Source organism: Herpailurus yagouaroundi, unplaced genomic scaffold (assembly GCF_014898765.1).
Source record: "Herpailurus yagouaroundi ecotype Mexico unplaced genomic scaffold, PumYag 77, whole genome shotgun sequence".
Lineage (NCBI taxonomy): Eukaryota > Metazoa > Chordata > Mammalia > Carnivora > Felidae > Herpailurus > Herpailurus yagouaroundi.
The window spans coordinates 55,906,301-55,919,360 of NW_024412388.1; the positions used below are offsets into that span (position 1 = coordinate 55,906,301).

Here is a 13,060-nt window from a genome sequence, read left to right on the forward strand (position 1 = left end):
GGGTGTTCTCCTACTCATTGAATAATGAGCCTAATGTATTTTACCACTCATTTTGCAAAGGAAGGAGAGGAGGGTGGTCACAGTTTCTGTCATTCTAGCTTCTTCCCTAAAAGTAGGTGTGAAAGGTCTGAGATTTGACATTACTTACAAGCTAACGAGTTAGGCTGCCACAGTTTGATCTATGCTCGCAAAGAAGTAGACTCCTGAGTCAGAGACAAAGGCCTGTTTATTACTCACCATGATAGGAATAGCATTTTCTGTATCAGTTCTCTGAGCCTCTATTCCACAGGGCAACAAGCAGAGGGCCAGATGACTTCTGCACACATAGTGTGTTGTTACAAGAGTGGAACCCTGAGCTTACAGAACCCAAATTTTTTATAATGAATAGTAACATACCTGCTCTTGCTCAAAGAAAAGCACTACCTCTTTCAAGGCTATTTGTTATACAAAAATCCTTGAGAAGCTAGGAACAAGGTAACCAGTGCCTCTTCTCATAAGATGTACAGAAATATAAGAGATCCATGGAGATTTTTTTTTTCCCAGCAGCAGGAAGAACAAATGGGAGGCTAAGAGCCTAAGAATAAAAATTGAGTTCCTAGCACTAGATTCTTATGTAATATAAAGAATTAAACTTGGGGGGCGCCTGGGTGGCGCAGTCGGTTAAGCGTCCGACTTCAGCCAGGTCACGATCTCGCGGTCCGTGAGTTCGAGCCCCGCGTCAGGCTCTGGGCTGATGGCTCGGAGCCTGGAGCCTGTTTCTGATTCTGTGTCTCCCTCTCTCTCTGCCCCTCCCCCGTTCATGCTCTGTCTCTCTCTGTCCCAAAAATAAATAAACGTTGAAAAAAAAAATTAAAAAAAAAAAAAAGAAAAACAAACAAACAAAAAAAAGAATTAAACTTGGATTATAAATTTGATGGTTTAATTCACTAGCATAAAATCATAAATCTTCTCTTTATAAGTTGTATTGGTTTTGAGCTGCTTGTAATTTTTTTAATTCATCCACCTTCATTCCCTCTTTTAGGGTCTTATATTTAGAAAAATCCCCTGTAAAATTATACCCTGTTGCAGTTGAGTTAAAGGAATATAGGTAAAGGCCTTGATTTTGTGCTGCATGGGCTGGAGTTAAAGGAAGGTTACTGCACATCCATGGAATGGATATGAAATGGCACTGGTGCATAAAGGGAAGAAACCCAAGAGCAGGACACAGCTCAGATGGAAGTATGGGGATTGCTTCAAAAGCTGCCTCTTCCCAAATAGGAATCTGTTATGGATAACTTCCCTGCTTTGGAATGTTTTATGTTTTTACAGAACAGCCACTGTGAAACGAAGGTCCAGAGCTTTCGTTCTGGTACCATGGGAGAATTCTAACTACATTTTTTTGTCATAAAGACATCCAGTTTGGATCTTTATTTTAATTATATTTGATTTTAACTTGCATAAAATATTTCTCCAGGTAAATGGCTCAGAAAGAATATATAGGTGGATTACCTTCTAGTTTTTCATATCCAAAAATTTCTCTTTTGTTCTCATATATAAATGATGATTCATCTAAATAGAGGATTCCTGGATTGCCATTCTGTTCAAAAGTTTAAAATTGTTTATTGTTTTCTAGCCTCAGAGATGCAGATGAGACATATAAAACTCATTTGACTTCCTTTCCTTTGTAATTAACCATTATTTTTCTGCCTTTGGACTTAAACAATTTTACTGTAAGTCTAGCAGTTGGTAACCCTTTTGATCTGAAAATTCAAGTCTGTCTTCAAAAAAAGGTCATTTTTCCCTAATATTTCTTTATTTCCTTACTATGTTTCTTACTTTCCTGATTTATGTATTAGGTATATATTCCCAGGTTGAATATCTTGAAATCTTAGTATATATCTCTTTTCAATCTGATTTTCTTTTTTTTTTTTGTATTTTCATAAGATATTGCTTCTATTTGACCTTCTAGACTATCAATACTGTTTTTAACTGTATTCTATTTTTATTTTCCTACTCAATTTTTGATCCAGAAATATTTTTAAATCCCTTTTCCCTGATTATTTCTGTCCTTAAGATATATATTCTCCTAAGTTTTCTTCTGTTTCTTCCATTATCTACCTCATCATGAGTCACTTGTTTTGATTGTCTTTATCTCCCTCCTTCATATGAGTCCCCTTAAATGAGGGATTTCTCTTCAACCTCTCATTTCAATGAGTGTGAGTTCCCTCAGCACATATAAAGGTGAGGCTATTTGAAACTCAGGTAATATCAGTCAGTGACAGATAAGATTCTTTTGCAGAGTATCAGTGGCAAACAAGCTGTCATAAGAGGGTCTCTTGATTAAAGGAGTGACAAATGAAGAGGCCTCTAGAAATGTTTCTTAAATTTTTAGATGTATACTAGAATCATCTAGGGTGCTCTGAAAAAACACCAATGTCCAGACATCCCCCCCGCACCGCCCCCCTGCCCATAGTTAAATCATGATCTTTAGGCAGGGCTCAGCATATTTTCCAAAAACTCTCAAGTGGGCAGTTAGTGTAAAGAGGCCCTGCTCTAGAATGTCAGGCTCCTCTAGGTATGAGCAATAATAAGGAGTCCTCTTCCAGGTACAGAGAAGAGGCAGTGTTCAGCCTAGTAGTGAACCTCTCCCCATAGAGAGCTGGAGTTGATGTTGTTACCTTCCCAGAATCCTCCTGGGGCCTTGAAGGAGCCTGTGCTTACATAACTGAGAAATGGTGTGGGCAGCAGGAATGAGGCATGAATCTCTGCGTCTACTCACATAAAAGCCTCCGTCTTCTCTATCCTTCCTGTTCCCAGGCCACCCTACCCTACTTACCCATAAGTCATACTTTACCTAAGATTTTAGAAATTATTGCCATATGTAAACATGGCTTGTGTATCTCATTTACTATCTTATTTTTAATGATTAGAATATATGATTGCATATTTCAAAAATACAGCTTATTTATTTATTTATTTATTTATTTCAGTATTGGTTTTGGGAGTAGAACCCAGTGATTCATCATTAATATATAACATCCAATGCTCATCACAAGTGCCCATCCCCCACCCAATACCCCTCCAGAAATCCTTGGTTTGTTCTCTGTATTTAAGAGTCTCTTATGGTTTGCCTGTCTGTTTTTATCTTATTTTTCCTTCCCTTCCCTTATGTTTAATACAGTTTATATTTTTATTGCTGGGTTTTGTTTTTGTTTTGTTTTTTTCTGAGTGACTATTGTATGTTGGGGAATTTTAAACTCTTCACACATGTCAATACATTTAATTTGCAAAACAACCCTATGGAATACATACTATTATTATCCACACTGTAACTATGAGGATACTGAGACACAAAAGGTTATGTAACTTGTCCAAGGTCACAATTAGTAGTAAGTAAAGCTAAGATACAAACCTGGCAACTGGCCTATAAACCTCATCCTCTTAATCTCTGTGCCAGTCTAATGTCACACAGAGTATAAGACATGCATATTGAACTAAAGGAAGAAGGAATGTGGCCAATTAAATTTCACTGTAGGCTGCAAGAGAATCCTTCATTAATATTTAACTATCTTTTCTGTATGCAAGTTTATCCTATTGTCATAAAACTATTTCTAAAAGGAATATTCTTTTGACAGGTCTCATTATAGATTTATTTTTAGGACAATAATTCTTCTAATGAATAGTCCCTATTAATCTATTAATCTAAAGGGAAATATTTTTGGGGAGCCTAAATGGCTCTGTCAGTTAACTGTCTAACTCTTGATTTTGACTCAGGTCATGATCTCACCATTTTTGAGTTTGAACCCTGTATCAGCTTCCACACTGAGAGAATCCTGCTTGGGATTCTCTTTCTCCCTCTCTCTCTGCCCCTCCCCTGCTTTTGCTCTCTCTCTCAAAATAAATAAATAAACGTTAAAAAAAAGAAAAATATTATTTTTTGTAACTTCAGTAGCTTTGAATTATTTACTGAGCTTTCTTTTTTTTTTTTAATTTTTTTCAACGTTTTTTATTTATTATTTTTGGGACAGAGAGAGACAGAGCATGAACGGGGGAGGGGCAGAGAGAGAGGGAGACACAGAATCGGAAACAGGCTCCAGGCTCTGAGCCATCAGCCCAGAGCCTGACGCGGGGCTTGAACTCACAGACCGCGAGATCGTGACCTGGCTGAAGTCGGATGCCTAACCGACTGCGCCACCCAGGCGCCCCTAACTTTCAGTGACAATTTAAATACCCTTAATCAACCTCCTTATTCCTAACTTGTTTTCTATTTCTTACCACTTTATAAGTAGTAAAATTGCCATTTTCAACTGATAATGCAGCACTAAATGCTTAAGTAGTAGAGAAATCACTTTGTCTTTCCTTTATTTTTTTAAAGGAGAGAGAGAAAGAGAGGGAGTGCTCACTCACCACTGGAGGAGGGGCAGAGAGAGAGAGGGAGAGAGAGAATCCAAAGGTGGTCTTGCACTGTCAGCACAGAGGTCTTGCACTGTCAGCACTGGGTGCTTGATCCCATGAATCTCAGGATCATAACCTGAGCTGACACCAAGAGTTGCACACAAACAACTGAGCCATCCAGGTGCCCCACTTTATCTTTATTCCAGGTAATTTTTAAAAGGGAATTTTGCTAAAATGAATATGACTCTTTTGTAAAAGGTCCATTTATGAAAAGTTGCAGAGAAGAGTATATTTGGTGTTTAATGAGAAATCTTAGAGACTATACACAGATTAGCTGAAAGATATCTTTAATATTTTATCGGTTCCCATTTATCCCAGAAAAATGCTGAAATCCTGAACTGATAGTTACATGGGAAACATGTCTCTGGGAGTAACTGAGAAAAAAAGCCCTAAGAATTTGAATAGTTCTCATTCTTAGTTTTATGTAAGAATCTTTTGGGGAATCTTAAAAATAGTAATGCCTGGGGTCTACTCCAAACTAATTAAAGTAGAATCCAATTATTTTAAAGCTCCCCAAGTAATACTAATGTGCACTTGGGTTGAAAACTACTAGTCTGAAGGCAAAGCACAGCTACAAATAAACCTGGGAAGGTTTATATCAATTAGGTGATCACAGCACCGGGCTGAGAGGCACTATGATATTCAGCAAACTATGGAAGAAAACTGGAATGAACAGATGTTGGTGTTGGGCAGCTAGATCAGCAGGACATAAGCTAGAGCAGAGACTCAAAGGATGGTCCCTGGACCAGCAGCACCAGCATTACCTGGAAACTTATTAGATGTACAAATTGTCAGGCCCCACCCAGACCTACTGAATCAAAAATATTAAATCAAAAACTCTGCAGGTGCAGTCCAGCACTCTGTGTTTTAAGGAGCCCTCCATGTTTGAGACCCACTGGGCTAGAGCAGTGCATCTCTGTCATTAGTGTTCACAGGAATCAGCTGTGTGAAGTGTATCTGCCATCACAACTCAGTGTAGGAGTGAGGCTTAAGAGCACTGGTGGAGACTGGCCTCCTGAATTATAATTAACAAAACTTACCAGGAACTGTATCTTCAGATACAGAGGAACTGAGTTTATCCAATATAACCCATATAACCAGGATATCATTGTTGATATGAGGACAGAAACGTTCTGCCTTATGCTCTGTTACTTAAGCAATCATTCTGTTACAGCTAAAAAGGACTTCCTGCCAAGAATGGGTTGCTTCCTAGAAGAAGAATGCCCCCTCCTCAATGCCCCACAGACATCTAAAACTTAATATATCCAAAATGAAACTCAGACCTTATCACTGTAATCCTCTTCTCTACCCCAATCTGTGTTTCATCATATATTCTCTACCTAAGTACAAAATGTCATAATGCACTTAGTAACCAAGCCCGAAAGCCTGCAAGCCATTCTACATTCAGAATGGGGTAGTGATAAATTTGCCATCCAACATTCATCCAGTTGCATGAGTGATAAAGAGCACAAGTCTGAAATCGAACCGCTAGAGTTTAAATCCAGTTTGAGCCACTTACCTGTGTGACCTTGGGCAAGTTATCTAACCCCACCGAGATGGGCTTCTCATCTATAAAACTGCACTGAACACACTGAGTGTTTACACAGAATAAATGAGGTAAGAACAGTGTCCACACTACCATCAAGGTACGATAGAAGTTCTATTGATTCTACATCTTACTATTTCTTTTGTCTGGGCTCTCCTCTACATTTCTGATGCCTAGAAAAATTATATAGCATTATGCCTGTCCACAATGCCAGTGAAAGACCAACTATGACATATTCAGGCTATCTCTTATAAGTACATAGAGAAACTGCCTTACTTGGTTTTCCAGGTGGACTTCTTTTGGCAGTCTATTGGTCTAAAATTTGAAATAAATCCTGACATTAATCTGGGGCAATGTAATAGAATTCAAGACAAGTCTTTCTTTAAAAATCCAGAATTGTAATTACTATCTAATAACACCTGTAATAATAAACTACAATAAATATTTTATAAACTAATTTATTCAGAATGCTGAATGAGTATGGTGTCACTCATAAGCACTATGAAACATGCCTATGTTTGACAAAGCTTACATTTAATACAGATTACATAATCTAAAACAAATCTACAGTAATGCTTTAAAACGTCCAACTAAGGGGCGCCTGGGTGGCTCAGTCGGTTAAGCCTCCGACTTCAGCTCAGGTCACGATCTCACGGTCCGTGAGTTCGAGCCCTGCATCGGGCTCTGGGCTGATGGCTCAGAGCATGGAGCCTGCTTCCGATTCTGTGTCTCCCTCTCTCTCTGCCCCTCCCCTGTTCATGCTCTGTCTTTCTCTGTCTCAAAAATAAATAAACGTTAAAAAAAAAAAACAAACAAAAAACGTCCAACTGAAAGTTTGAGGTAATTAGGATGGTTACCTTTTTGGTTCTTTAATACCAAATGACTTGTCTTCTGTGCTCCTGGATACGTTCTTAGATGTGAATGGAGCAATAGCCTCTTCAAATTCCAACTGAAAATCAAATGTCAGTGGTGTAACCAAAGTCTTTTTCTTTACTTGACTCTGAAGTCTGTTTTTCTGCAATAAATCCAAAGTACAACACTGAAAAAAAAAATGAGCACTTTTCATATAGGAAAAACCCTGTATGGAAAGGATGAAATTAGTCTCACTTTATGCACTCACACAGAATTTATGTGCCAGTCACTAATAGCAAAATATTACAGATTAAAAGCTGGGGGGCCTGTGTACCAACATTTTTTTATACCATTGCTGTGTGACCTGAGCTACTCTTTTCCTATTGATGAAATGATAGGATGTTGGACTAGATGATCATGAAGGCTCCCTCCTAACTCTAAAATTCAGAATTTAAGAGTGACCTATATATTACACAAAGAAAACACTGATACATAGAGTTATTGGAAGGAGAGCAAGTTGATCTCTAACCTGCTGCTCTTGCTGTCCCCATGCACGTGGTGAATCACTCCAACATTTGTCTAGTTGCGTAAGCCAGAAATGAAGTGAAGAAAGCAATCAAAAGACTTTGTGCAAATATTTATATAGATGGACTGAAGAGGGAAAAGGATATAGCTAACAAGTTAGTTAAGGAGCCAGAAATCTTTTCTAAAAAATTCTCTCAGCATTGCCCAGAGGAATAAAGTGATGAAAAACTTGACAGCAAGTCAAAGGATAGGAACTTCTGCTTCTGCCAGGAAAGGGTTAAGCGCTACAGGAGTTGCCCTCCTGCTGTAAACAACTAGAAACCCAGACAAAACAACTGTAATCAGGCATTAGAGAACAGGCAGAGGGGGAACCTGAGAAAAGGGAAACAAATGAGGTAAATCCCACAATGGCTCAGCTTGCTTATTGAAGGTAGTTTCCTGGCTGAGAAGCAGTGAGGGGGAACTCACATCAAACCTTGTGGCCTTGACCTTGTTGTGTTTAAGAGATGGAAATTGCACCAACAATTACATTCTTGGGCATTTACCCCAGAGAAATGAAAACTTACGCTCACACAAAAACCCGTACACAAATATTCACAGCAGCTCTCTTTAATCTTTTTTTTTTAAAGCAGCTTTATTTTTAAAAGCAAAATACTGAAAAAAACCCAAACGTCCTTCAATGGGTGAGTGGTTGAAACTCTGTGTATTCATATAATGGCATACTACTCAGCAACAAAATTTATACATTATTTATAATAATAAGGCTATTGATTCATGCAAAATCTTAAAAGGGCCTCAAGGGCATTATGCTTAGTGAAAAGTCAATCTCAAAATTTCACATACTGAATGGTTCCATTTATATAACATTCTCAAAATTACTGAATTTTAAAGATTGGAGAACAGATTAGCCATTGCCAGGGATAGATGGGGAATGAAGTGCGGATATGGATACAAATACAGAAAAATAACATGAGGGAGTTCTTTCATGGTGATGGGTACGTGCTGTCTCTTGATTGTGGTACTGATTACACAAATCTCTTATGGGATAAAATTGATAAACCTATACACACAAATGAAGGCAGGTTTAAAAATGGTGAAAACTAAATGAAATTTGTAGTCTGGTTAATGGTAATATGCCAATGTTAATAAGGGTTGGGATTCATACTGGTTCTGATATGGTACACTACCCATATAAGATGTCACTACTGGGGGCAACTGGGTGAAAGGGACATGGGACTCTGTAGTACCTCTGCAACTTCCTATGACTTGACATTAATTTCAAAATATAAAACTTAAAAAAATAAAGAAGCAATTACCAAAGTGATTTATATATTTTCATCTCATTTTTTGGTCGTTAAAAAATAAAATAGAGACAATTCACTTTCGTAAATGTATGTAGGTGTATGTATGTGTATGTGTACCTGTATATTTATATTGTGAGTATATGTAAAGATAAATTGGTTTATGCATACATAGATAATATTTGTATATCTTTGTAACAGCACAAAAGAAGATGTGGACGGATAAACCCAAATTGGTAAATTTTGTTTGCCTCAAGGAAGCAGTTGAGGAGGCCAAAGACAATTTTTCTTTATGTAATTTCCTTTAAGCATAATTTATATATATAAATATGTATATATTTAAAACTGCTCCTAGGGTCATGGGATTGAGCCCACATTAGGCTCCATGCTCAGCAAGGAGCCTGCCTAAGATTCTCTCTCTCTCTCTCTCTCTCTCTCTCTCCCTCTGCCCCCACCCCCGCTCATGCTCTCTCTCTCTAAAATAAAAATAATAAATAAATAACATTAAAAATAAGAAAAAATTTAAATTTGATTGTATATACTTAAAAAGAATTTCCAGAAAATCCTCTATTAGTAACACATGAACTAGACATAGTAACACAAAATGAGAATGTTTAGGGAAATGGTTTACACAAAAGAAGACCCTAGTAAAAAAGGTAAAAATTATTATTACTAATCATAACTTAAAATTCATACAAAAGGAAATTTCAGGACAAACTACAAAGATTTATCTCTGATTATATTTTCTAAAATACATTTCATTTTAAACAAGAAAATTAAAAAGGAGTGAACTTTGGGGTGCTTAAGTCTAATATGGTTGCATTAGTAAGTTACTCCTGGTTTGCTATTTCAAAATTTGGGTAGCAATGACAGAAAGAATTTATTGGTTTTCCCAATATTTCTCTTTTTTTTTTTAATAAAAGGAGACAGTTATGAAAAAAAGAGAAAGGTTATTATTCAAGCATTAACGTTTTCATTTTCAGGTTCACAAATATGTTCAGTCACTTCAGAGTTCCTCTTTGTGCTGTCTTCCTTGATTTCTGAGACTCTGTGCTCTTCATGCCTCATTTATCCACATTGTTAAGTTATTTTGCAAGTCTTTGTGTAACCAAATTAAATTGCTCATATGTGCTAAAAATCTAGTTTTTGAAAATTATATTCTTTATTAACATTTTATATTGAATTTTTAAAAAGTCTCATGTTATTTAATTTTTATGACCTTTACTTTTAATTTGGTAACTATACCAAATATTTTCTTCCTTTTAATAAACCAATTAAATAACTTTTTATATGTTTAACATATTAATGAGAACTATAGGAGTAGTCACATTTACTATTTGACTGCTTATTTGATTTTTTATCTTAATCACCTTAGGATTATATTATTATATAATATATTATATAATATATATATTATATAATATATATATTATATATATTAGGATACATTATATCCTAATATAATGTGGCAGCTATCCAGAAGTTACCTTGTATATCTAATTAATTCCTTATAGTATACACTTACCTAGATGACTTTTTGAATATAATGATTTGCTTTTTACAAATTAGTTTACAACTCCATACTACTGCATCATTAACTAAAAAATAAAGATAATCATTCACATTTGAAATAACATTTTAATGATTAAATTTTATTTTAGCTTTTATTTACAAACCTTTGCTCTTCTGGCCAAGAGCATCTTTGCCTGCTCATCCAGAATATCTAACTTCTCTAAGATTTTTTCTGCCATTTTCAGTCAGTAAATTCCTATTTAAAAAGGAGAAAAAAGAAAAAATCTCCAAAACAATATAATTGAATATTTAGGCATAAGAGATCCACATTTACATTTCTGTTTGGGGTACAAAATAGAACTGTAGAGATCATGGAATAGGTCATGGAACTGTAGGGGTACCCAAGTTTTTTAGACAAAAAGGTCACATGATCAGAACTCCCAGATGTGTGTGAACCTTAGGAATTTTTAAATGTATGATAAAGGGAAGTTGAACCAGAATTGACTCATACTTGAAGCAAGGGCATGTGGCTTGATTTATATCTATTTTCTTTTTGTTGTGATATAATTTTAATGAAAGTAAATGTGAAGAGCTCACATTTGTATAATTAATTGCATTCAAATTAAATTGGTCAATGATCCAAGACTGTTAATACAGCACTTAGAAGGCGATCAGTCACACAGAAGGAGCAGCTGTCAAGCTGGTTGGGTCCTACTGCCATAATAATAAATATTCTCTAGTCAATTAATATTGCTGAAAATTACATCTGGGGTCAGGCAGTCCATATTAGGCTTGGGGACCTGAATGTTAGACATCAGGACACAAAATACCTTTCCAATGCAACACAAATAACTAGGAGGAGCTGAGTAGAGGCAAGAATCAGAGTATTAACCCAAAGCTCCCACTATATTTTTGCTCAGTGAATTGAATGGGTTCCAGTGGCATTTAAATGTAGAAGTTGTATGGTTCATAGGAAGTACTGAATTCATCAATATTTCTAAGGCACATCAACGTCAACACTAAGGTTCTGGCTCAAAAATGTCTACGCTATTTCTCCCATATTGCATATTATTCAATCAATATCTCACAAAGACACAAAGACAATAATACATGAAAAGCCAAGGATTAAGGATTCTATGCCAAAAGCTCACATTATTTAGTACTTGATTTCTCTTAACTATCTTTTCTACTCTTGGACTCTTCTGAGCCATGGGGCTGCAAGGCAGATTGTTTGCCTTGTTACAAACATCATAACTTGAAGTTGCAAGTTGGAGACGGGATGTGCAGGCAAGGGTGTTAGCACAATTATGAGTACCTCGGACTTTCTGGGTCTCCTATTGAAGAGTAAGGGACAGATTTTGGCAGACATTTTAGATTATCTGGATGCTATGTGTTGTCTTTTGTGATCCAGGAACCAATCCTCTCATATATCCTAAAAGCAACTAAAGGGATTTTAGTTTCTGTGTTTTTCTTACGCATAATATGAGTTCAAGGTGGGGTGGAGAAGGCTCCCATATTTCTCTCCAAAATTTCTTTTTTTGGAGACAAAAGATTTCTATTTCTCAATCAGGGAAAGAAAGGCTTTCCTAACTGTAGGAACAAGCATACTGAAGTGAATGGGTTTCCCAATTTGGGGAAGGTATAAATGACACAAGGGACAACTGAGACACACGGCTTCCTTGTGAGAGGGAACAGAAAGCAGGTACTTTTAAAGAGTAAGATGTCCTACACCTCTCACTTTCCACACATCTTCAACATCACAACAGACATTTTAGGATGCACCATATCATCACATTTTACACACACACACACATACACACACACACAGCTGTAATTTGAAGGAATTATGTTGTTTATTTAAAATTATTTTGCTAGTCAATTATTTAGCTATGATATGATTCCTGGCAAATCACTGTGCATATCATGAGGTATTTTTATTTTTATTTTTATTTATTTAAAAAAAATTTTTTTTTCAACGTTTCTTTATTTTTGGGACAGAGAGAGACAGAGCATGAACGGGGGAGGGGCAGAGAGAGAGGGAGACACAGAATCGGAAACAGGCTCCAGGCTCCGAGCCATCAGCCCAGAGCCTGACGCGGGGCTCGAACTCCCGGACCGTGAGATCGTGACCTGGCTGAAGTCGGACGCTTAACCGACTGCGCCACCCAGGCGCCCCTCATGAGGTATTTTTAATATTTAATTATTTTTGAGAGAGAGAGAGAGAAAGAGCATGAGTAGGGGACGGGCAGAGAGAGAGGGAGACACAGAATCTGAAGCGGGCTCCAGGCTCTGAGCTGTCAGCACAGAGCCCAATGCGGGGCTCAAACTGACAAACCGTGAGATCATGACCTGCGCCGAAGTTGGACGCTTAGCCAACTATGAGTTTTTTTGTTTTGAAGTGAGAAAATCTAATTAACAAATTATTTTTAAGGGTCAATGACAGTTTTATGAATACTAAATTTGAAGTTAATGAAGTTGACAGAATGTTATTAATTTCAGTTTTGTAGTTTTTTCATATTTTGAAGCCTATACTTTTTTTTCAGTTTTCAAATGTTTTCATAAGTCTTTGGCAGTGTGCCAGGGGTTTCTAATGACTAAATCGCCCTGGGATAAAGTGGAGGTGAGGAAACACTTTAGACTACTTGCTTACTTTCATCATTATACCAAGGGTACCAAGGGCTTAGCTGTATCAGGCAGGTCTAATATGACAGTGTATCCCAACTGCTTTGCATAAACTAAAAACTAATCCTTTAATGCTAAATTCTGCATTATATGTTCCTCGATATGACCTTCTGAGTTTCAGTCCTTTCTTGATTCAATCATTTGCACTTTCATTTCATTTCCAGAATATTGGCTTCATACTTCTACTTCATACTTCTTTTTCTATGGG

General features: G+C 36.7%; 1 protein-coding gene across 2 annotated transcripts in view; it reads right to left on the reverse strand.

The window, feature by feature from the left end:
• The window catches only part of CUNH1orf141 (chromosome unknown C1orf141 homolog), an 80,080-nt gene that overhangs the window by 35,488 nt on the left and 31,532 nt on the right, over positions 1-13,060 (reverse strand). For both annotated transcript variants that reach the window (XM_040470584.1, XM_040470583.1), the window contains 2 exons: positions 10,335-10,426; positions 6,838-6,995 (listed from right to left, as the gene is read on the reverse strand). In XM_040470584.1, coding sequence (XP_040326518.1) covers positions 6,838-6,995; positions 10,335-10,409 — 233 coding nt within the window. In that variant the 5' untranslated portion in view covers positions 10,410-10,426. The remainder of the gene's footprint in view (positions 1-6,837; positions 6,996-10,334; positions 10,427-13,060) is intronic.